Raw genomic sequence first — 25,285 nt, 5'->3', positions numbered from 1 at the left:
TTTTTTAAAATTAAGACTTTATTTCTAAAAAATAGCATAAAATTTTATGATCTTCAGGTTACCAAATCGCACTCTACGTTTGAGCATCTGGCCGCGGGCGCATGTCCCAAGCGCTCTGAGGGGTTGTTTGTTTCCTTGAACTTTTTTAAAGTCTTTGTCACATCGAAAAGAAATTTACTATTTTGAAGTATCAAATAAAATTTATTTATAATTTTTTTTAATAGCTAAGTGCTAATTCGCGAGACGACTCTAATGAGTCTAATTAATTCATAATTTGTCAAGTGATGCTACAGTAATCATCTGTTAATCATGAATTAATATATCTCATTAGATTCATCTCGCAGTTTAACACCAGAATTCTGCAGTTAGTTTTATAAGTAATTTTTATTTAATATTTTTAAATACTAATATAGACTAAAGTTTAAGTTTAGTCCCTAAAACTAAACAACCTCTAAATCGCGTGATTCTCCGCGTGCCAGCGTGTAATGCCTTTGCACGACCGGCCTTCGCCGATCCATGAATTCCTCCGTGGAGCTTCACCGTTGCGTTGCTCGCTTCGCCTCATCCTTGCGTTGCTCGCTTCGTATTGTTATTTGTGCTGCATGCTGCCTACTGACGTCGGACGGGTCCAGTCCACTGCCATGGATAGGCCACTTTCCGGTCTTGGGCAGGAGTAGGGCGAAACGGGCAAAAGCATCGGCGGCGAATGGGCGGCGGACAACGTCGCCGGCTTTATCGGGAGTCGCGCACGCGAGCGAGCACGGCAGTAGGCCCCGAGTCCGGTCGGGATCAGGGACTCGGGCCCTGCTTTTCCTTCTCTGATCAAGCCTCAAGGCCTCGGGTCACGACTCGCTACAGCAGCGCAGGCCTATTACGGGCTTTGGGTTGGGTCATTGGGTGACTACTACTACGAGTGTGTTTAGATCCATAAAATAGTGGTAAAAAAGGCAACATCGAACACTGTGACACACTGTAGCATTTTTTGTTTATTTGTGCTAATTGTTGTCCTACCATGACCTAACTAGGCTTAAAAGATTCGTCTCGTCGTGTACATCAAAACTATACGATTAGTTTTTTTATTTATCTATATTTAATGATTCATACATGAGGTAAAAGATTTGATGTGATAGGTGAATAGTAAAGTTTGGCGGGAGAAATTTTGGAAGTGAACACAGTGTACTACTGGAGGTCTGCAGCGTCCAGTTTCATGTCATGTCGTCACACACCAGTTTGGAACGTGAGAATTTCAGCGTCCAGTTTCATGTCATGTCACGCTGGCCGGTGCTCAAGCCCTGCGGGCTGCGGCCATTTGTTTTGGAGGGGCTAATTGATGACACTGTGCTCCAGATGGTTCTGAACCAAGAGTCAAGAGAGATCTCTTTCCAGACCTGCAGACGGCTATACGATGTGTACAGTAGTTCTCAACAGGTCAACAAACCTGTTCCTGAGAGCAAGATTTATAAGATTTATAAGCGCATCGGCAGAGTGGCGGGCCCGCTGCAGCAACACTGCTCAACCAATTATAGTCCGCGCAGCGCGTCTTCGCTGAAGCCGGCGTTTTGTGAGCAGCCCGCTGCCTTCTCTCTATCTCCCACGTCGGACGGCCACTATACCTGCTCTTCACTGTGTTCAGCAGGCGTTCAGCAGGCTGGAGGCTGGAGCTGAAATAGTGTGAGATAAAAATACTGTTGGGGTGGCTGGAGCTGGAGCTGGTGGCTGGAGTGGTATGAGAGAAAAATATTATTAGACTAAAGTTAGAACTGGAGCTGGCTGCCGAATGGAGCTGGCTGCCGAACGGAAGAAAATACCCCAGGAGTACTAGTACACTGCACTGGACACGGAGCTGGGACCCAACCTATGATGCAGACCCACACACACGGACCGGGTAGAAATGTTGGCTGGACAACACACACGGAACAGCGAACCCATAGCCACTGTATATTTGTGGCGCCTCTGATGCTTACATACGTGCGTGTGTGGTAGGAAACATGCCCAACCTATAGCTCGGCTTCGGCTGGTCCAACCGCCATCCGGGAGGAAAAGAAGCAGAGCCAACCAGCTAGGTAGACACAGGTTTTCAAAAAAAAAAGGAAAGTAGACACAGGGCACCCGAGATAGCAGGAGAGCACAGGACACCCGAGATAGCAGGAGATGTATTACTGTCGCGTCATATCTAGTCTGTCAGAAATGACATTAGAGCAAGTATTATAATACCAACGAGACGGGCGAAAGGAGGAACACGTCAATTCCATCCTACATGGAAGACAGAGAAAGCTGGAGAGAGAAAACAGCGGGCGACTCGCTCGTCGCCGACTGGAAGCGGGCGTATGCACTGTTCGGCAGCTCCAGCCTCTTCTCCGCCTCCACGTTGCTTCTAAATTCTGGAGAATATTGATTGCTGCGTGGGCTCCGCCACCACCACTCTGTGCTTGCGTGTGACCTGGCATCCTCTCAGCCAACAGCCGGCGTTTCTATAATTCTTGTTCTTAGGGCACCGCCGAGAGAGCACGAGATTGGAGAAAATTGTGGACTTTATTTTTTCCTTTCTACATTCATAATTAAGGAAATTGTTTGATTGTTATACTAATGAGTTTGAATTCAGCCAATGAAATTAGTTGCATTTGACCGCCAAACGATACTAGCTCCTTTCCCCAAAAAAATACGGTTCTTTTAGAAGTTTTCAAATACATTACTGATTGTGAGAAATAACCTTATTTGTCTCGAAGTAGTTAAATAGTTGCGATTGAACCTCGGTATATATTTGATTCTCAAAAATATTAATAAATGTATATATATTAGAACTAGAAAAATAACGTCTATTAAGCATTTAATTGGTTTTACATGCTTCTCTGTATAATTCTTTTAGTATTTTCAGCGTGAGAGGAACCCTCTGTTACAGTACGTACTGTATGTCATAAGCAACCTCCACAGAAAACTCTGGATTTTTTTTGAACAAGGGAAACTCTGGATTTTCAGCGTGTGAAAAACAACAGGCGACAAGGTCAAAGGCCCAAACAATAAACGGAGGCGGACAGAAGGAGCACACAGAGTCGGAGACGCCTGGGGACTGCCTGCTCCCGGGCGCGTCTGGGCATCGCTTCAGGCGATGAAATCGGCACCCATCGCCTGAAGCAAATCTGCCGGCGCCTATCGTCTTCCTCCCAGCGCCTGGCACCCACCGTCCGCCACCCGCCGTCGCCCAGCCCCTCCCCCACCCCACCGGCGCGGCGGGCTAGGGTCCGGCAGGAGCTCCGCACCGGCCGGCCGGCGCAAAGCTCCGGCCAGACCCTAGTCCGCCCGCCCGTGCCGGCCGCCCTCCTACCACTGCTGCCGCCGCTGTCGTCGCCGTCGACTACCCCGCCCTGGCGCCGGCCCAACCGCCGTCTCCCATCGCCCGGCCGGCGGCGCCCCCGCCACTGGCCTCGCCGCCCCGCGCCCGCCTCCTCCGCCGGGCAGGCCTGCCGCCGCCGGCCCTCCCTCTATGGCCAGTGGTGAGCAGCAGCCCCAAAACCCTAACCTAGCACAGCGAGACGGCATCACCTCCAGACCCTACCATGGCGGACGACAGCTCAAGGAGGAAGAACAGGGGCGAAGCTGCGCTTTGACGTTGGGGTCGCCGGACCCCGACGAAATCCGTCAAATCAAAGGGAAAAATACTGTTTAGCACTGTTCATACACGTGTTTGACCCCCGGTATTTAACAGAGCCGACCCCGGTGGTTCCAGGTTCTGGCTTTGCCCCTGAGGAAGAAGGTGAGTGTTGGGCCGTCGTGGGCCGCGAGAGGAAGTGGAAGGAGAAAACAGCCCAATTATCTTCGGGCGATGGATCCATCAAATGTAACGCGCGTGATATATAATCTCCCCGCCTGCTCCCGCAGAAACGTGCCAACGCACGATAAAAAAAAATCCCTGCTTTTTCCGGGCCTTTTTTTAATCCCCACTCTTCCGCTCCTCGGCGCCGGCCGCGCGGGCGAAACCAACGGCGCCACCGAAACCGGCGAACCGCCTCCTCCTCTCCTCTCCTCTCCCCGGCCCCCGCCCGCCTCGCCGCCTCCCTCTCTCCTCCGCGTAGGCCGTGCCGTGCTCGCGTCCCTTTCGCCGCTCGCCCCCGACTCGTTCCCGCTCCCGCTTCCCGCCGCTTCTGCCGCCGACTCAGCCGGGCGCGCCGTTTCGGGGGTGCGGCAACCCGCGCCTTTCGGGGCCCTCCGCGGGTCCCGTTCGCGCCCCGGCCCCTCTCGTCGTGGAGCGCGAGTCCTGTTGCGGGGAGCGGGCGCCCGTGTTCCCGCGCGTTCCGGAGGTGGGGGCTGAGGGGTGGGGAGAGGCCCCCGGCGGCCCGTCCATGGCGGAGAGGCGGCCGATCTGCAGGGAGCCCGGCAAGCCCCGGAGGCCGCCGCGCTCTCACGGCGGTGCGTTCCTCGATCGCTCTCCGTCCTGTTTACAGCCTTGGTATCCACGCGTTGCCTGCTTGTTTGGTTGGTTGGTTTTGGTTGGGTCGCGGCTGCTTCTCGGGTCCGGATTTCCTGGAGTGGATTCCTGTGTTGGAATTTCACGGTAATATAAATTGTGTCCCGAATTCCGAACTCGGCAGTGAATCCCCCGTCTTTACCTGATCTGTGTGTCCCTGGCAATGCTGGCACTCGGCAGCACTTCGTGCAAATTTGGCTCTCGTGGCAGTAAGTCATGCCGTTTCTAGTGTTGGGCGTGCCAGTGCGGGGTAGGTACATTCTCTATTTCTCAAAGGAGGATGCAGCTCTGCTACGAAAATGACGTGCGATGGTAAAAATCATTCTCAGGGCACTCGGCATTGAATTGATAGAGACAGTTGGAGAAATTTCACGGGAGTCATTTATGTGTGCCACCACCTCTACTGCATTCCATTCAGAAAATCTAACCTGTGGTGGTTTATTTGCATGAGGGTTTATTATCTTTTTTTTAAAGCTCTGGTAGTAATTTTATCAGCTAGTTGATGAGTTTATTTTATATCCTTGATCATTACATCTTATAGGCCATACCCTTATGGTAAAGCTACTCCATTTTTGCGAGAATGTCAACATAGTAATGCATTTGCTGAATTAGTATACTATTTGGTACAAATATTATATGGCATTAGGGCATTTTGGTGACCATCTTATCTGAACAGTTGTCAACGTTCATCTTCTGATGTGCACTGCTGGCATAGCTTGAATAGGATTCAAATCTGAGGTGACGGTTTCATCTTTAGAAAGCTGGGAACTTGTTAGTTACTGCTTTCACGCTAAAACATAATGGGACTTGGCACTTTTCAAGCCAAATCAATCGGTGAAAAATTCTCCACTTACTTTGATCTCTCTGACTGACCAAGCTGAACCTGTACTATGTTTTTCGTGGAACCTCTGATCCCTACTCAGTTTTGGAGATGCTTTACAGTTTTATAGGCACTATATATTTGTTTTATGATCTAGTTTTATTATTTGGTATCTTATATTTTTATGCACTCTCGATATGTTGTTAGTAATGGAAGAAAGTAACCCCCCCCCACCCACCCCACCCCGTGTAATTACCTCCAGCTCATTTGCTGGCTACCTGCCTATTCTGTTCGGTTATCCGTTGCTGCCCTATTTCCACTGTAGCTTTTCTTCTGATCAGTATTCTCAATGCAGTGTTTGGTCTGATTAGTATCCTTATATTTTTCTGTGCTCTTGATATGTTTCTAGTAATGGAAGAAAGTACCCCCAGGTTGGTTTCTGTTTATCTGCATAATTACCGCCAGCCCTTTGGCTGACCACCTGCTTATTCTGTTCGGTTATTTGTTGCTGCCCTATTTCCATTGTAGCATTTCTTCTGATCAGTATTCTTGATGCAGTGTTTGGTCTGATTATTATTCTTATTTAGCAAGCCTAGTACCAGGGCGCTGTAACTCTAGGAACAAAATGAGGTTTTGTTTCCTCTGCATAGATTAAGCACGGTTTATGTGTGTTTTCAGGTGGGGGAAATTTCTCAGTTCCACTGTGGGAGAAGAAATTTTGCACTGATGCATGTGCCATCCCCTGGGGTAAACTGTGTGAGACCAAGAGATTGATGTCTCTGTACAAAAATGTTGTGGATTGGGAAGACTCAGCTGCATTAGAAGCCTTCAATGATGCAAAGGCGCGCTTCTGTGCTGTATATCATGGTCAACATTGTGATATCCCTTTGCCTGACCCAGACATGTATATTGATATAGTTAACCCAGATGAACATGTTGATCCTGAATTGGTGGCTGATCTGGAGAAGTCGCGCCGTCGTGTGCCCAGAAAAGATAACGGTATTCCTGATGTCTGGGACTCCTTTATTTTCTCAGACAAGCCAGTTCCGGTTACAGGATGGGGTGACACGGAGACAAGCAATACTGCTGGCCAGCAACATTCTGTAAACTGGGACAGTCATTATGAACAGCCTGAGGAAGCAAATTGTAAGCAAATCTCGGGAAATTGGGACTCTTATGTTGAGCAGCCCGCTCAAACATTTCTTCAGCAAAGCACCGGCAATTGGGATGTGTATGAGGAACAGCAAGATCAAACCAGCAGCTGGAGGGAGCAGACCAATCCCTGCATCGCCAACTGGAACATGAGAGAGGACTCCCAGGATACATGGAAACACGGCTGGGGTTCTGCAGCCACTCAGACCGATCCATGGGACAACCATCAAGACAGCTATGGTGTACCTGACAGCCAGGGTGTGTCATATGGACACTGGACTCACTGGAGAAGGCGGAATAATGAGTCAGGCAGAAGGACCAGCAAGAATAGAGATAGAGGAGGGCCCATCAGTGCTAAGCCAATGAAATCAAAGTACCAGGCGGATGAGCACAGTGGTGTGAATAATAGCTGGAGGCACTGCCGAGTAAGAAATGACATGCATTATTACTCCTATGAGCAAGCTGGTTATGCTAAGCAGTCACTAGCTATGTAATTAAGAAGCTACTGTGGGCTGTAGCTGTTGAGAGAAGATACACTGATTTCCTCTCTGCCGGGCACTTCTGTCTTTGGAGGTGTCATTTGTTTTGCACCAGCAGTAGTAATTGTGGTCATCTTTGGATAAGGTAGAGTAGAGATAGCAGATCATCCTGTAGGTTACGTCCCCTCCTTGAAGCTGCCGTAGATAGTACTGACTACGAGCCTAGTGACAATTTTGTCGAGCCATTCATTGGCGTCCGTCGTGTGTGTATATGTCGACTGTCGAGCTCCCTAGCTTATGTTTACTAGCTGTATTGCAGCTTCAGCGTTACTGTAATAAGAAATGAGGATGGTTCCTGTTTAATTTATGTCTTCCGAGGAGGTATGAACAAATGTCTTGACTGATTTGTAAGCCGGGATGCTCTGTTCCTAATGGCAGGAATAAAAGCTTAATATCCTGTCATGCGCTACTGTGATTTCCCTAGTTATTCTCATTTACTCATTTCCTGTGCTCAGCTGTCGTAAAAAGGAACAGACATTTTTCTGGGTCAGGAACAACGCCTGCAGCTCTTCAGCTTTAGGGTGCTAGGAACAACGCCTGCAGCTCGTAATTCAGCTCTAGGGTGCTAGTCCTATGTGGTGATATTGTAGCAAATGATTCAGGCATTGTTTCCTTCCAAAAAAAAAAGCGTTTTTAGATGATGCTATATTCCTTAGGTGCAGCTCCCAGGATAGATGGAAACATGTATTCGTGCTATGCTTGCTTTTGATGCCCATTGCTTTGCAAGAGCAGAGTTGTACATCGTGTCAGGTTTCGAAACTTCTCCTGAACCTACATTACCAGATTCGTGCTCTGTTTGACCAGCCGTTCAATTCGTAATACGAAAAGGCAAGTCTCGAATAGGAATAGCAACGTCACAGGATGCTAGGAGGGCTAAGCATGCGCATAGCCTGATCATGAATTTCGCGATCAATGCATGCATGGGTAACCAGCACGTAGAAATACCATGTGTAGCAAGGATACTCAAGACAAGTAAAACATGTATATCAATGAAGATCCATTAAGTAATAAAGCTGCAGACACGTAAACGCCATTTGCGTTCGGTGGAATGCTCCACGAGGTATCGCGAAAAGATAGGCAAATCGCTATGTATGTAGACAATCAAAATTTAGGAACACGGAGCGAACCAGAACGTCCACAGGTGACCGCGCAAAGTACCATCACCTGGCGTCGACTAGTTTCCAGCCTGAACAAGCAAATTTTGTACAAGTCTTCTATCGAGGACGACGCTATGTTATTTAGTCTTCAAAGTTGAAAGACGCATCAGTGCCTATAGCTTCAGAACAAGGCCAATTGGACTATGATCGCTGAACGATACATCAGGTAGAATGTACGAATCATGGACCTTGTCGGCGATAGATTCTGACGCAAGAAAGTAGTCCAGTCTCCAGCCTGTTAAATGAAGAACAAAAAGATGAGTACAGGTCATTCTACACTTCCAACAATGAATAAAACAAACATAGGTTGCTCGCCGCTCGCCAATCACCAATACAGCACCGTACCTTTGTTGCTAATGCGCTGGTTTTCACCCCAGAAGGTGTAGGCCACAGCATTAGGGTGTTGTTTCCGGAAAGTATCAATAAAGCCTTTGCTAGAGAAGTTCTTCTCAAATGACTCCCTCTCTTCAATTGTGAAACCTGCAGCCTCAGTTTTTGCCTGAAAAAACAGCATTCAAATAAGTTATCATCCACCTAAAGGCTGCAGCGTGTAACAAGAAAGCAAACCGAAGTCGAAGGGAACTCTGAAATAATATTAACAGTTTGGGCTCAGATATTATCCTAATGGCAAATACTTTTTTTTTAAAAAAATGGTGGTAGTGCATATTTAATATTAAGCGGTGGAGAACTGACAGTTCAAGGCTATGTTTTAATCTCAGGTTGCTGACACAACAAAGCAAATGTGAGCATTCAAAAAAAGTATTTCAGCGCTTTCTGTTATGTTTCTCTTGCTCAGGGACTATCTCAAAGCATTTTAGAGTACATATAGAATTAATGGTCTCATCTGATTCCAAACAAGGTGAGATATATGTTTTATTTTCTCCATAATTTTCTCATTAATGTCGAAAATGATCAAAAGGGCTTCATGAGGTATTCATTTCGTATCTAACTGCAGTGCTAGTGCTAGTCTGCTAGAGAACCACAAGTAGGCAGGGTAGAACAGCCTAAACAAAAACTTGCTTCTGACTTAACAGCATATAGCTGCCTATATATATATATATCCGAATTTTCTCTGGAGGGTAGAACAATTGTTATGCGAAAATGCGTACTAAAGACAGGTGGCATTTCCTCTCAAAAAAGAAAAAAAAGGTATATGTAGCAAAAAGATGGCATTATTTTTTCTTAAAAAGGAAAAATATAGGTGGCATCTAACAATGCACATATATCCTGTCATTAATAAGGACCACATAACAAGAACAGTAGTGTGCTCAAAAGATTTGGAATATGACCTTAATGAAAGGTTGTGCAAACAAACTTACTGGATTGTGAATGTCAATACTTTGGCGAGCACAGTTGAGATCACCAGCAACAATTACTGGTTTGGAACATTCCAGTTTCTGCAGACCAAAAGACATACCTCAGTTGCACATTGCAAAGTAATATTTTGACAAACATATTTTAAGTTCAAACATGAGAAGTGAACAACAGGCCATACTAGTGTGGATCTCTACACATGTTTCTAGGAGTCAAATGGACAATGTCGAAAGCTAAGTGGATGCACCTTTATGAAGTCACTGAAGCATAAATCCCAATCATTAACCCTGTAATTCTGAAGGCCAAGAAGCAAGAAAAAATTAGATATGCTGTAGCATTAGCATCAGTACCCAGTACAGCATAAACCAACAACAATAATATAAAAGAAGACCGGTTTTTCGATTTTTACCAATCTCTTTAAACCACGGCCAGAATTTGGCACGTAAGCATTGACCAAGTAAAAATCATCAAATTCCAAAGTAATAACCCTGCCTTCCTGATCATGTTCTGGTATGCCAAGTTCATATTGGACAGAGATTGGTTTTACCTGTTAATGCAACAGAAGAAGAAAAGTGATGTTAGGCTATTGAGATGCAGAGCATATATAAAAGGAGGTGATGAGCATTAAACGCATCAAGAATATACCCGTGAAATCACTGCAGTTCCTGAGTAATTAAGCCTTGCGACACTGCATGACCAATAGCTGTTACTGAAGTCTTGTATTTGCATCAGATTCTTAAAGACATTGACATTGCGCTCCTGAAAATAGAATGAAAACATGGTCATGACACTGACATGTGCATCATAATGAAAACCCACTGTATCATGATATATTGGATCACAAAGAAATCCTGTGTTCACAATGAAGCAACCCACAACCCATTAGAAAAAACAGGAAGTTGTACATATGAAGGGAATAGAAGCAACAAAACTTGCCTGCAAGTGTCTCTTGAAGACATAGAACGTCAAAGTTCTCCCTACCAGCCAGTTGTTCAGCAGAAAATCCTGAATCTACAGCAGCTTGCAGTCCATTAACATTCCAGGACAGAATCTTCATAGAATTGGCATCACTGCTAAGTGGTGGAGGCCTCATAGTCCTTGGATTATACGCAAACCATCCCGGCTTCCTCTCTTTATGGGTAAGGCGAGTCCAGGGCTCATTGCTCCGGGCATGATATCCACGCTGAGAACCTGCCTTGCTCATGTTCTCCACGATGCGCTTGATTCCAGGAGTCAGGCAGTCGCGACTGCAGAAACAAGAGTTCAGGAGCTAAATATTTAGCTAAATTGTCATACGAAGTTAACTTGTTTGCCAAATCCACAAACAGATAATAAAAATAACCTGACCTTAATGACTAGAGAGCTGTTTCTAAGGAGTTGACAAGGGAAGTTTGAGTTAAAATTGTTGCTAGGACCTAAATCCACCAGTTCAACTACCAGTGTGATGTACGCAAGGAGGTTCTCAGAAGAAAATTCCATCGATGCAAACAGCAAACATAATGATAGCTCATGGCAAAGATGCATTGTGTATTTGTGTATCTTGAAGTGACAAACGTTAACGTGCAGATAAACTAAAAATCCATGTGAGAGGGATCAGAGAACATTGCTATTGATCCGAAACCAAGCAATTCTACGCAGAAGAATCCTGTGGCTAAGGGCAAATTCATACTCAGAACATCTTACGCAGGTCTCGGAGAATTTTGAATGACAGCAGCATTGATGATCGAATAAAACAACTACTCAGAGACACTTCGACAAAAGGTGCGCATCCGCTACCAGTCCCTAAACAAGAGCACGACCTCCGATCGGCATCAAGCGGCGGAGGGGTTTCATCACAATACCCTGCCCCAATCCAAAATCCGCAGGGTCTCAAAAGCTCGCGGACGAACGAAACCACTTCTACTTCAGAGGGAAGGCGCTCAAGACTGGCTACGTGAGGCTACCAACAAAATCCGCCAGCATCGTTTTCCCTTCCAGAATTCACGGAGAAGTCTGATCACAAAACCCTTTCCTAATCCAAAATTCACACGGTTTCCCACCCTCACGCAGCGAGAAAGTAAGAAATCAATTCCACTTTTAGGTAGGCAGTCAAGACAGATTCAGAGAAAATCCAGCGCCGTCGTTTCCCATCCAGCATTCACGGAATATCCAAAAACAAGGCAAGCAATCAGAGAGAGAGAGAGAGAGAGAGAGAGAGACGCACAGCCGGAGATTGGCGCGCACCCCCGCCGTCTTGCCGATGATACCGCCGCCGACGCCGCGCAAGTGATTTTAACCTAGTTCTGGTTAAACCCGCAGGGCTTAACCTGTCGATATTTGTAGGCCTCGAACCGACTCTGAGATCGATGAGCTGTTGAGGTGTTCTCGCCTTCCTGGCTACGTCACACTGCAATGTCGGTTGCCGTGTTTTTCTTCTCACTGCTAGGTGGACCCGTGTTACCAAAAATACATGAAAACAGCCAGGTTATTACTTGTATTTTTGGTAAGGGATCCCTTTTGGTAAATAACAGCATACTTTCAGTTATAAGTATGGTGCTCAGGCAAAACGTGCACGATTTTGTAGGGTCCATCGGCTAAACCACCAATACACAATGATTGTGAGATTGAGCAAGTTTTTACCCACTGCATATTTTCAGTTATATAAGTTTCATAACAGGACAAATAAGCTCCCGGTACCGACCAAAAGAACTGAGACCGAAGATGCAATCTATCCATCGGCCAACATATTTACATCAGAAAATGCAGCATCAGTATCAGCTGGTGTCTTTTCACTAGTGGCCGGATGCAAAATCGCCGACTCTGCCACAGGTCCACGCAAACCAAAACCCTGAAGAATAAGCATTGCTGTGGAAACTTAAGGCCCCAGTTTCAGACCGAGTGCTTGGCATGGCCAGTGATGCATCCTAGAGCTTTAGTACGAGGCCAAGGGGGCTGTGATCACTAGCAGAGATGTCCGGAAGAATATATGAATCGTGCACCTTTTCCGCGATAGACTCCGACACAAGAAAGTAATCCAGGCGCCAACCTTCGATCCAACAAGCAGACAGAAAAAAAAAGTGAAATAGTGAGCATCATCTTCAGTTATGTTGAAACAACGAATGAATATACAATTTTTGACATAGAGATTGTGCATGAAGGATGTAAGAGAATGCCCAACAACCATGCAAAACAGTATGATAACAAATAACAATAACTATGGTAAATTACAGAAGCCTCCAGGCATCGTGGCATAAAATGCGTAAGTTTGTAAGCGGCAGTTGCTTACACATTTCATAAACACACAATGCCTGGTGGCAAAGCCCATGTCAACGAGTACATGGTACATACCTTTATTTGTTTTACGGCCATTATGCCTGTAACCCCAATAACTATATGCAACAACGTTGGGATGCTGTTTCCGAAACGTGTCAACAAATCCTTTGGACAAAAAGTTAGTCTCGAATGATTCTCTTTCTTCGTTTGTGAAACCAGCACTTCTACGATTGCCCTGGACAAAAATGTGTTAAACATCAGTGAAGACCACCTAGAGAGAGTTTGAAGAAGCTTAAGACGAACTGATATTGTCTCTACACAACCTGATTTTGCTCACCAGGCACATATGTATGTATGAGCACCAGGGTGTACAACTACAGGTAGCTCAAATACAACTGATAATGCAATATTGCAATGTAGGTTTAACTACCTCACAACTTGGGCAAACTTTACTCTTCAAACTTTCTACAAATTTGAGTGGATGAAAACTCTCTTGTCTAACAAAGATAATCTAAAAATCTAAAATAACAGTTCTTTCTATATTTTAAAATAAGCATTTCTCCATAATTCTACTTCGACTTTCTTATAAGGATGGTAATGTTTGTAGCATAAAACAAATAGCCAAGTATAGCATACAGTTAACTGTAAGATTGCCAAAATCTAAATTCATTCCAAATAAAACAATTCAATCTGATGGTTACTCACAGCAGGGTCATGGATATCAATCTCCTGATGGGCACAGTTAAGATCACCGGTAAGTATGACAGGCTTCGATTTTTCCAACTCCTTAACGATCATAAGATATACTTAGGGTTATGTAAGAACATAGAAGCATGCCTTTTTAAAAAAAGAATGTATTAGCAGCTGCTTGCTACTGAAACCTATAGATTCAGGACGTGGAATTATGTTTGAAAAAACATGCATATCAGACTAGCTGTGGAGAAAGTAAAGGAAGCCTAAGGTTTAGAAACATAGATGGTTATTCCACTGGAAAAAAAAATCATGTTCAAGATATGCTAGCTTGATTGGTAAAGAAATAGGAAGAGATTCAGAGATGATAGCCAACAAAAGAAAGAGGATGAGAACTAAATGATGCCCAAAATTATTGTATTAATTTTTTTATATCCGACACTCTAATTAAATTTGGACATTTTGATGCATATTTTTATGGACCTGCCCAGTAATTGCAGCCTAGTTCACATATGCCCTAAATCCTATATGTTTGGAATTTTTTAATCCAATTTCCCTTATCAAAATTGGCACTAAGTAGCACAAAGAAACATATATTCCTTGGAGGAACATGTCCTGTGAACAGTAAGGACTGAAGAATAGGAAGGAAAAGAAAAGAATCAATGCAGTGAGAAAATGACATAAAGGTAAACGGGACAGATAGTTTTGTTTCAGTAAAGGTGTACTTTAAAAAAGAAAAGGATAAGTAGCATAAGAAAATACTTCGAAATAATCAGAATAAAAAAAGACATACTTTCATGTAGTTACCAAGGGATGGATCCCATTCTGTGACCCTGTAAGTCTGCACAAATAACTCATGGATTTCAGATTTTAACCTCAAGTGGCTTATACTATAAAGGAAAATACCAATGATTTACCAATCTTCTTAGACCATCACCCGAATTTGGCACATAAGCAGTTAGCAAGTAGAAGTCATCAAATTCCACAGTCACAACCCTCCCTTCAGTATCATGGTCTGGTACACCAAGCCCATACTTGATTGAGAGGGGTTTCACCTATAGGAAACCCAGGAAAAATGATTAATAGAAAATAAAATGAATATAACAATAGTCTTGGCATTGTATTTGTTGAGGCAGAAGTTTATGCTTAAGGAGACTTTGTAATCAATTGGAGCATAAACAAGTTAACTAATGATCATGCCAGTATCAGAATACGAGATATCTATTTGTCTAGTTTTAACCTAAAAAACAGATACATTGACCCATGACTAAACGGGAAAAACCATACCAGTATAACCCACAAGGGAAGAAGAAACCATCAACTCTGAAGGTATTTTGAGCTAGATATTTCAGACATTTTATTCCTATTAAAGTAAATCTCTAGCTGACTTATGTTTCAGAAATGGAGACATCCTCAAGGCTGAGGATTGAAGAGAAATAAGTGTGATTATCCCCAAGTTAGGGAGCATATCCTGGCTGTTCCTTCTTTCCATTTTTTTGTAAAGATTCTGTGAAGTTGGTTCAAAGGCAGTAAAACAGAACAAACAAATAGGTCTCCAAGGGGTGCTCTATTTCTACTAGTTATATGCATGAAGCGTTAGGCAGGTGATGCATACTCGTGAAATTATTGCTGTTCCTGAATAGCCAAGCTTTGACACACTGCATGTCCAGAAACTATTTGTGTAGCCATCAAGCAGAGTATCCTTAATAACTTCAACATCCTTCTCCTGCACAACAAAAGCAAAGATAGTGAATGTATCACCAGGAAACAATTCAGAGAGTATAAAAGGTGCCATGTCAAAAAACTATCTTGTTATTACTACTTTTGCAGCATAACTACAAGTGAACATTACGAACATAACTCAAATCTTGCCTGCATTTTTGTCTCTTGTAGGCATAGCACATCAAAGTCCTCCCTCTCTGCTAACTGCTGCACAGAGAAGCCTCTTGATTTGAGCAATGCTTTTAATCCATTGACATTCCATGACAGAATCTTCAGAGCCCGTGTATCCTTAGTTAGAGGTGGAGGCCTCATAGTCTTAGGGTTGTAAGGAATCCACCCGGCTTGTGGTTTCTTATGTACAAGTACAGTCCAAGGTTCTGAATTATCATTATGACTTAATCCTGCCTTAGGAACGGCCCCTTTGACTGTAGTAGCATAATCAGCAGTTGGCCAAGAGGAAAAAATAATTTTCCAACAAAAAGGAAGTTCAAGTAAAGACAAGTGAAAAAAAAATGTGCTGTGTACCAACAAGTGTTTCCTTCTGGACTGAAGTCTTATTAATCTTGACATTACTCACAGAATTCTCCTCGAGAGTGGTGGCCTTGATTGATTTCTGTTTTGTTCTACTTCTTTTCTTGCTAGGAGTTTCAGATATAACCTCAGAACTTTCTAGTTTTTGTTCAACCACGACTGAAGCATCACTTTTTCTTTTTAAAGATTCTTCCGAGAGGCTAACCAGCTCAGAAGATGACTTCCCCCCTTTACCTGTGGAGAGGAAACACACTTCCAGCTAAAATGCTTCATAATAATATTGTACTTAAAAAGGACAGCATATGAAAGCATGGCTGTTAAAGATGCATTCATGCCCCTGCCTTTCCTCCGTCATAATACCTTGCGGTGCTGATATTGCAAAGCCACAAGAGTTTCAAAAGAACTCATGAAAGAAACAGACATGTTTGGTTCACTATTTCACTTGCTACCTACAGTGTAATTTCAAGCAGCCAATCTGACCATTATACTATCTTATTGGTGAGAGAGTATAACTGAAACTAACGAGTTCTAATGAAGAAAACAATGACTTAGTTCAAATCTACTGCTACAAATCTGAAGTATCCATACCATTTACTTCCACCCCCAGAGAATCCATCAGTGCTGATACTAAATCTTTCTTGGTGCCTTTCCCAGAAACACCCATCCTCCTTCAAGATTTAGTTCACAAAAAGATAGGACAAATCAACTATCAACAATAGGAAATAAGGGCAGAATTGGGAGAATTTGAACCTTGTAAGCTCCCTTAGCTCTTTCACTGTCATTAATTGGAGCTGGCTAGGGTCACTCCTCACTCGCTCCATCTCCAAATCACTTCCAGCAGCATCTTCCTAGAGTCCAAACAGAAAGGTATAAAATGGCAGTAGGAGAATGTCAGCACGAAGTGGAAAAGACCAACCTCCTCTACGACTGACTTCTCATCATTCTTGATATCAGTTTTCTTAGAGACAGCTCTGCGGGAATATGTAGCCCGCATTCCGTCCCTTGTGAAGTTCAGATTTGTCAGAACGGGCTTTCTGGAACTAAAATTCGCACCTCGGAGCCCACAGCTACACCAGTGAAAAAGAAAAGTCAAGTCTCACCATCTACTGATGAACCCTTCCAAGTTCCAAGTTAAAAGTGATTCTTATGACAATGAATTCAGGTAAGAGATAACTGTGGGCAAACATCCTCAAAGCATTGTTGGAGATTTCTAGATCGATGTAGGGTTTCACGCTATCTGCAGATGAGGTTGAGGCCAAGCAATTTCATAAAATAAAACCTGAAGCCCACCAGCCCCATGACCGGAGCCACATGTTTCATAATCATATTTCTTGACTAAATTTCGTAATCAACCTCAAGGACGCTGTTGACATTTGAAAGCATACGAGAAAATCAAATAGGGATTTCCACTGGCGGCCAAACCCTCGCCCCCCAATTGAGCTGCTGCTCCTCAGATGGCCGAAGAACCGAATCGACTGAGACCGCACGGGCTATACCGACCCGAAGGTAGCCAATGCGCCATAGGAGAGGAGAAGGGGAGAAGGAGGGGGGGATAGGCACCGTACTGGTAGATGCGGAGGAGGGAGGCGCCGCGCAGCAGCAGTGGCATCGGTCGGCGAGCGAGTGCGCGGAGGCGCCGCGACGTAAAGCCGTCAAGGAAGGAAGTGGGGGTGCGCTCGGCTCGGCTCGGCGTGGCGAAGTGGGCTGTGGGCGGCGCGTTTTGGCATATTATGCCCGTTCTGGTGGGCTGCACACTCTGCACTCTAATCCCGGCCTGCCTGGCAAAACCAGCGGGATCTTTTCCTCCCTAGTTACAGTTAGGCCCTAGTTACAGTCATTGTGCCATTGGCATATGATTAAGGATGCAATTCGTAAATATCATCATCGTAATTGATCACGTGATCGAGAAAACTTCATTAGATATCCACCTGGATCCCTCAGTATACGTAATACGAAACTAACACGTGACAGTCAGCAGACATTGGATCAGTCGAAATTGCTGGATCCTCGAACTTTTTTTTTCCCTTGGCGATTGGATTTGCATTGGAATTTGAAATGCGTTATCCAAAACACAAGCGAAGAAACTTGCTCATATGCACAATCACCACAGGAGCATATGTACAATCCACAAGATTATTCCATTGAACGGGAAAAAAACCAACAGATGAAAGCAACTCCAGTGGTGTGGCTAAATGGACTTCCATATGAAAATTTAGTCGGTGGACATTAAAAATAAATCTCCAACAGAAGGAGCAAATGAGCTTCTATTTTTGGTAGGCTTTCCAAATTTTTTCCCTCACTCCAATTTAGTTGTTTTCTATTTGGACTGCCAACTATGAGACCCACCTATTTCTCTTTTTTTTTTCATTTTTTCAACCCGATCCCCCTTCGGCCCCCGCCCCCGCCTCGAGCCTCGCCAACCTCGACGCACTCCTCATCGCGCTCGCCGAGCTCCTCCTCCTCCCCGAGCAGCGTGCCGCGTTCCGAGCCGGCGTCGCCACCGCCGACTGCCTCCTCGACGGCTTCCTCCTCCTCGCCGACGCGCACGGCGACTTCCAGGAGGCCGTCCTCGACCTCCGCCGCCACGCCGCCGACGCCCAGGCCGCGCTCCGCAGGCGCGACCACATCAAACGCCTTCTGTGATCGCCGTGGAGGCGGGCCTGTGCGTGGACACCGAGTAGCTCTCCGGCGCCGGCACCCAGTCGGAGAAGACGAAGTTCTTGGGCTGCTGCTGCGCCTGGTGATGGAACGGCTGCTGGGCCAGGGGCGCAGGGCCTGACAGGCCGTTGCTGTTGATGTTGGCGTCTTGGTCGTGCGACGTCGTGGTGCTGCCGCTGCTGTTCTTGGCGTGGTGGTGGTGGTGCATGGACATGGACATGGCCGGCTCGGTGGTGCTCATGGAGGTGAGCTCGGCTGGGCTCTTGGGGTTGGAGCCGCCCTGGGCCTGCATCACCCTCTTCTTCAGGTACGAGTTCCAGTAGTTCTTCACCTCGTTGTCCGTCATCCCGGGCAGATGCATCGCAATCTGCGACCACATGAGATCCCAATTCATCAGCAATATGTGCATGGTATGAAATGTGAATTGTTGTTGTTTTTCTTCAACAGTAAAATTTCTATGGTGATGCAGGAATTTGAACAAAGCAAAATTTGCGCTTGCTGATTGCAGTCTTGCAGACGAGGTTAGAATTCAGCGTCAGCGGCAGCCTGCTGGAGTGCATGAATGCAGCAATATGTGCATGGTATGAAGGTCTGGAGTTTGCCTTTTTGTTGGTGATCATCCTCATCAAGTTTTGAACCTGAGAAGCATAGCTCAGTAGATTAGCGAACAGCTTAGTAGATTACTGTTTGTTGCTATGGGTCGTTGCATTGTAATAATGATAGCTTTCATTAAGCAGATATGGTACTCCACTAGCAAAAAAATATTTTTGTAATATGGAGCACTAGTTTGGTTGTTTTTTCTTGATCATTATTAACTGTTGTTTTTTCTTCCAATTTATTAAATGTTTTTTTCTGTTACACTCTAGGCAAAATAGCATTTCTAGCACAACCATAGGCCGGTTTAACTTATACATTCTTTTATTTAGCAGTGAGGATGAATTGAAGTGAAGGGGGGCATGCTCAAAGGCATCAAGCCAAGGGTTGTGCATCTTCTACTGTTTCTGAACCTCATGTTTCAAGTGCCAAAGCATGGGTCGGGGCACTGAACCTTATTTGTACTTGTTTCTGAACCTCATGTGGTTGTGAGACATGACTGTACCTGCTTACTTGATGACTTGTAATCGGTGCTGCAACGAACATAACCTCATGTTTTTGATGACTTGTAATCGTTTTCAGAGGATGTTTCAGAGCAAATCTACTGCCACCATAAATAAATTTCTGTTGCCTTTTATTTTGACAACTACTGTTGATCGTACAATGTTGGAGAACTCTTAGCAATTCTGTCGCTTCAACTGCTTAGCTCAACTGTCGCTTCAGCTAGCAGAATTGCAGTGAACTAGCTGTCATTTGGAGAAAAGGTGCACCCAACCTGTCATTTTGTAGTGATCGTGTGGCTTTCATGAGGTGGCTTTCATGCCCAATCTCCAACAGCATTGCGCACAGGTGAAAGTGAAAGTGATTTTTTTAAACAAAAATGCAAATATAATGATGCAAATTTGGTCATGATTAAGCTTCCAGTCAGTAATTTTTTAACCATCATGAACTGAAGTAGCTGGACTGAACTAGCCACAAGCTAGCAGAATATAAACTAGCCACAAGCTAGCGTGACCATGTTCTGTAGCACTGAATGAACACATTTGCCAAAATGAACACATCAGCTGGGCGCCTGGCAGCAGCAGCTGCATCTTTCAGGTTCAGAGTTGGCCATTATATCCTTGTTTCATAAAAGGAATGGTTCATACAGAGTTGGCCATTATATGGCCATTATATTTTGTAGGATAATAATTATTTACAACATAATTCAAAATTCACTGAAATAGATGTCTTCATGTGGGGGCACAGCAAGCCATTTGATATCTTCATCTGACTTCATGTGCCTGAAACAGATGTCTTCGATGAGCACACTTGCAGATGTGCCTGAAACAGAACAGTAACACTTTAAGACCAAAATTCCAAAACCATACATACAACTGGGCTAAGAATGTTAAGGTAATCAAATGTCAGTCTGTCATCAATGCTGGTATATTGCTGGTAACATAAGTCAGCTACAGAAATAAATATATAGTCAACTCAGTGAGTTTGCAAATTCCAGCAGTGAGTTTGCAAATAAGTCAAAAACAGATTGACAGTAGTAAATGGCTTATATAGCTCCCTCTCAGATTTTCTTAGTTCTAATGACAGATAGATGTAATATCTTATCGCTCAAATTAAGTATGTAATACGCAGATGATACAAAAATTAATTAACTTACCACAGCTCCAATGCACAGAATGGCATCAAATTTTCCACACTTCCCAAGCTTTTGTGCCGTGATGGGAACTTCAAAGCTTCCAGGAACACTAACAACCTAACAAGTATTTGAATCAGAGTACAACTTGTGAGTTTCAAAAGTTTCTGGGGCCTTTTGGATTCATACACAACTACACAGATCAGTACAAAGGTTGTTTCAAACCATGGTGCATACAAGTCTAAATTTATACATCATGCAGTTTTATACATGCCATTTCTAATAGCAGGCAAAGGCTTTATATGAAAAGCAGAATTCCTATTCAAATGCATACCTATGCTCTACATTTCAAGAGCATTCTTTATACAGAAATTTCAAGAGCAGAATTCCTATTCAAATGCATACCTCTGAATCACATGCTAAAGAATCAATATAATTTGTATCGCAAATTAACAAGAATTTCAGGTAGTAAAGCATGCTATAATACAGGAGGCATTGCATTGGACAGATCAAAAAATCAATTTTTGTGCTAATGAGGGTCGCTGGAACAGGAATGTGAGTGTGCGCGTGTGTACCTGGAAGATGGCGGGCTTGAGCGGGAGGAAGCACACGCCGCCGGTACCTCCGCCTGCGGCCGTGCCAGGGAGGCAGAGGCAGCGACGGCGGCAGGTCGCCCCTGCTGGCGGCGGCCGCTGCGTGCGCCGCCAAGAGGCACCAGCACCAGCAGCAGTTCATGGCGGGGGCGCGCGACGACGAGTACGCCTCCTCGCCGCGGATGCTGACGTGGGGGCAGTCGCTGGCGCGGCGGATGAGGCTTCTGCGGCGGGGCGGCGGCGGGAGGGAGGACCGGTTGCTGGAGGACGCGGCGGCGGAGGCCACCACGCCCAAGGGGCAGGTGGGAACGGCGACGTCGGCGGTGGACGGAGCGTGGCCGGGAAGGAGCGGCGGCGCGGATGGCGGCCGGGGGCAAAGCGATGTCGGGGACGGGGAGGGAGCAGATCGGGGATGACGACGGGGGCGGAGCGGCGGCGGGGACGGGGGCGGAGCAGATCGAACGAGATGTGAGGGGGGGCGGGGACGGAGAATGACAGGTGGAGGCCAGCGGTCAGTTGAAAAAAAATGAGAGTCCAATTTACTCAGCCTACTGGGGGTGAAGGTCATATATCTGAGTGAGCTTACTCACTCAATTTAGCAAAATTTAGCAGGAGTTGCTCTGAGAGTTCAGTTTGCTGCACTACATATTGTACTCGGGATCGGATCATCGGAGCTCGGTTTCGACCGTGCACGAGATCACCGAAGGAAGACGTGCATTTTTACAGGAGGAAATGCTGCAGATATCTGAGCCCCTCGTCGGCGCTCACGTACCGGCAGTCGCACATCACTCCGAGCCTCACCTTCTCGACCACCCTCTCCTCCCCGGCCAGCTCCACGACCACCTCCGCCTCCAGCCTCTCGCCGCCGCAGCCCGGCGCGGGCAGCCTCGCCGCGACCCCGGCCTCCCCTCTGCCGCCGAAGCCGACGGCGCCCGCCGCCCTCGCCGCCGGCACCTTGGCGTCCATCATCAAGACCGCCGCGGGCGCGCCGCCGCCCCAACGGCTACCCGTCCGCACCGCCGTCCACCGGACGCGCCACTCGCCCGGCCCGATCGCCGCGTTCCGGTCGCTCACGTCGACCCCGAACAGGAACAGCCCCGCGGCGTTCTTGACGCCACCGGCCTCGGCGGCGGCGACCGCGAAGGAGACGATGCTCTCGCCCCCGGCCGCGGAGACGTCGACGGCGAAGGCGACGTCGGCGAGGGCGAGGCGCGGGGCCGGGAGCGCGCGGCAGCGGTCGGACGCGAACCGGAACAGAGCGAAGAGGCGGCGGTGCGGGGAGGAGGAGCGCTGCTGCCGGCCGCCGGCCTCGGGGAGGTGGCGGAGGAGGGCGAGCGCGGAGGGGTAGTGCTGCGCGCAGAGCTGCGCCCAGAGGTAGTCGGCCGCGAAGGCGGCGTGCCACGACGTGGAGACGCAGGAGGCCGCCGCGAGCGACGCGGCGTCGAGGAACGGCGCGACGAGGGGCAGCGCCTCCCATGGGGGAGGGGGCGGCGGCGCCCGCCGCGCCGTCGGCACTGCCGGCGCCTCGCCCTCACGCATCTCAGGTTGTTGCTTGCCGGGCTCGTAGCAGCTTGATTGGTGGTGTGACTGGTAGGAGTCTCGGGCGTGCGCGTCGGCCGGCGGGTGCCGTGCGCTTATATCACCGGTGGCGCGTACGCTCGTCGAAGTACGGCCGGCAAGGGTTGCGGGGAAGGAACGGCTAGCGGTGGGAGGAGGCTGGGCAGTGGGCTGGTGTGGGCGCGCGGGTGGCGCACGCGTGGTCTGGGAGGATGGCGTTGGCGCGGCGCGCGCACGGCGCGTGGCGCGCGGGGAGACGCCGTCGAAGGGAGCGTGCCGAGATGGTGGGCCACGGTGCCATGCCAGCTTCCAGACGGGACGGGCACGAGACCTTCCTTCAACATCCATGTTCGTTCGTCGGGACCGATCCGGGCTCGAGAGTGGGTGTGTGGTCATGCACAACACACGGACATGCGCACAGCGCGTCAGCACTTTAGGCTTCTCACATACAGATACAGAGGTGACGAAAATTGCTTGATACTTTGTATAAGTTTATTCTCTATACAGGGCCTCACATATTGCAGATAGTAAGATGCAAATTTAGTAAAAAAAATAATATAGATCTCAATCAGGCTCGGCACTGGATCCAACAATCCCCCTGCTGCTAGTTGCAGAACATCTTCCATCCAGTCATTGGACCTTGGGAGGAACGGTGTAGCCTGCAAAACAATCCAAAAATCAATCGAAAGCGTGCCTCCAGAAACAATCGATTCATATACATACATAAACCGCACACAAACAAACACATCGTGGATGCATTGCTGAAAGCCGCGAAGAAATTAAACCCAAACAAGCATCACGCCGCTCACTTCCGCACTTGGTGCCCGGCGCGAACGGCCTCTTGCAGTAGCCGGCGACGTACGCGACCTTGGGCATGATCTCCTCGGTTCGCCCTTGCCGTGTGTCTACTTCGCCGGGCTCTTGTCAGTGTTTTGAGTGGAATTGGACGGATGGTTGGTTGAGTTTAAGCTTTGTTGTGGGGAAGAAATATTAGGTATTAGAATTCAAAGAAATGAGTTTCTGAACTCCTAATTAGTAAGATATACAAATATCTTTGAGCACGGATTCGGTTAGGACTATTTATTGTTATGGATATGCATATGCCTTAGTATAAATATTTTTACAGAAATTAATTGGTGTGTTTTTACCATCTCCTAACCTCCCACCGCCACCAACCTCATAACCATTCACAGGTTGCCTCATCCGACGTCAGATTTTAAGGAGGGGAACGTATCTAGTGCAAACCACAACCTCCGTGAAAACTCGTACAAACCACGGCAAAAAATTTATCTAAATTCATCAAAAAAATCACACATGTAGATGATATGATGATATACAACCTTGTAAAATATCTTATCCAAACTCGACTTCGTCTGTGAGATATAAAAATAACAAATTTCTAACAAATTATCTGGACAGCTTTCTGGCTTGAAATTTGTTATTTTTATATCTCACAAACGAAGTCAAATTTCGACAAGATATTTTACAAGATTGTGCATCATCATATCATCTACATGTGTGATTTTTTGGTGAATTTAGACAATTTTTTTGCTATAGTTTGCACGGGTTTTCACAAAATTGTGGTTTCCACCAGATATATTCCCTTTAAGGAGGGGGGGGGGGCGTTGAGAAGGGGACTGACCAAGCAAAAAAAAAATGAAAGAGACAAAAATACATATGCAACCACTCTTAACTAATTATAATCTCCACATTATAATAATATGGTGTCTTTGGACAAATCTTGCTAAGCCACCTCTTTTTCTCTCGTTTAATGAGGCAATTCATAAAATTTCCTTTTTCTTCCTCGTACGTTTTAACTTTAGTTATTGCAATACCCAGAACATACTTATGTCTCTCTATTTTTTCGTTCCTATTTCGAGAAATATGGATCACAAATAAATTCACGATGAACACAATCAGGAAATTTGAGAAGCCTTTATTAGCCCACAATATTTTCGATCACGAATGGATCTGTCTCAAGCCTTACAGTAGTCTCAACACAACCTCATATTGCACATTTATCAGAAGGTAGATTGGCTAGGCAGTTGAGATCTAAGGACTACATCCAGCACTTCCCATCTTGTGGTCTGTTCATTTTGCTGGAACTGTGTAGCCTGAAAAAAAATTAACTCAGGTCAGAACAATTACATACCATGGATACTTCAAAATTAGTGCATATTTGTAGTTCAAAGTCTACAAAATATTTGTGAAAAGATCCACATGGAACACTTACTTCCGCACTTGAAGCCATGGGTAAATGGCCTCTTGCATTTGTCGGCAACATACACAACCTTCTCCATGCACACCACCTTCTCAATCTCCTTGGTCACCTTGGAGCACAGGCATGGAACATTCACCTTTTGGACCACAGCACAGCAGCCATCTGAAGGAGGCATCTTTGGGTTTGCGGGGAACATCACATATTGTTTGCATTGGCTCACCAGGCTTGAGAGGTCTTGTTCGCAGTCCTCAGCCTGGCTGCCCACTATGGACATGGCTACTACAAAAGCAAGGATTGAGAACAAACTCACGAGTTTCGCCATGGCTATTATATCTACCAGTAGTGGGGCTTCTCTTGGATGCTAACACAAGAACTATGTGATTTTGTTGT

General features: G+C 46.1%; 4 protein-coding genes across 4 annotated transcripts; 1 reads left to right on the top strand and 3 right to left on the bottom strand.

Annotated features, from left to right (window-relative positions):
• The first annotated feature begins 3,887 nt into the window (after positions 1-3,887).
• LOC120708369 lies at positions 3,888-7,382 on the top strand. Its single transcript, XM_039993588.1, has 2 exons — positions 3,888-4,404; positions 5,961-7,382. The coding sequence occupies exons 1-2, from the start codon at positions 4,338-4,340 to the stop codon at positions 6,926-6,928; spliced, it is 1,035 nt and encodes a 344-aa protein (XP_039849522.1). The 5' UTR covers positions 3,888-4,337; the 3' UTR covers positions 6,929-7,382.
• Positions 7,383-7,978: 596 nt separating this feature from the next.
• LOC120708368 (DNA-(apurinic or apyrimidinic site) endonuclease, chloroplastic-like) lies at positions 7,979-11,893 on the bottom strand. The gene is made up of 8 exons (XM_039993587.1): positions 11,648-11,893; positions 10,387-10,691; positions 10,090-10,211; positions 9,854-9,991; positions 9,692-9,739; positions 9,450-9,527; positions 8,476-8,629; positions 7,979-8,365 (listed from the first exon to the last, which is right to left on the bottom strand). Exons 2-8 carry the CDS (start codon positions 10,646-10,648, stop codon positions 8,244-8,246), a joined length of 924 nt encoding a protein of 307 aa, XP_039849521.1. The 5' UTR covers positions 10,649-10,691; positions 11,648-11,893; the 3' UTR covers positions 7,979-8,243.
• Positions 11,894-12,039: 146 nt separating this feature from the next.
• Positions 12,040-22,725, bottom strand: LOC120708366 (DNA-(apurinic or apyrimidinic site) endonuclease, chloroplastic-like). The gene is made up of 12 exons (XM_039993585.1): positions 21,891-22,725; positions 16,556-16,713; positions 16,390-16,487; positions 16,228-16,307; positions 15,634-15,873; positions 15,259-15,533; positions 15,002-15,112; positions 14,304-14,441; positions 14,180-14,227; positions 13,402-13,482; positions 12,772-12,931; positions 12,040-12,469 (listed from the first exon to the last, which is right to left on the bottom strand). Exons 1-12 carry the CDS (start codon positions 22,654-22,656, stop codon positions 12,348-12,350), a joined length of 2,277 nt encoding a protein of 758 aa, XP_039849519.1. The 5' UTR covers positions 22,657-22,725; the 3' UTR covers positions 12,040-12,347.
• Positions 22,726-24,581: 1,856 nt separating this feature from the next.
• LOC120708365 lies at positions 24,582-25,285 on the bottom strand. The gene is made up of 2 exons (XM_039993584.1): positions 24,908-25,285; positions 24,582-24,788 (listed from the first exon to the last, which is right to left on the bottom strand). Exons 1-2 carry the CDS (start codon positions 25,215-25,217, stop codon positions 24,766-24,768), a joined length of 333 nt encoding a protein of 110 aa, XP_039849518.1. The 5' UTR covers positions 25,218-25,285; the 3' UTR covers positions 24,582-24,765.

Source organism: Panicum virgatum, chromosome 5K, assembly GCF_016808335.1.
Source record: "Panicum virgatum strain AP13 chromosome 5K, P.virgatum_v5, whole genome shotgun sequence".
In the NCBI taxonomy this organism is placed as follows: domain Eukaryota; kingdom Viridiplantae; phylum Streptophyta; class Magnoliopsida; order Poales; family Poaceae; genus Panicum; species Panicum virgatum.
Note: the sequence above shows the minus strand (reverse complement) of the source record. Positions and strands in the feature narration are given on the sequence as shown.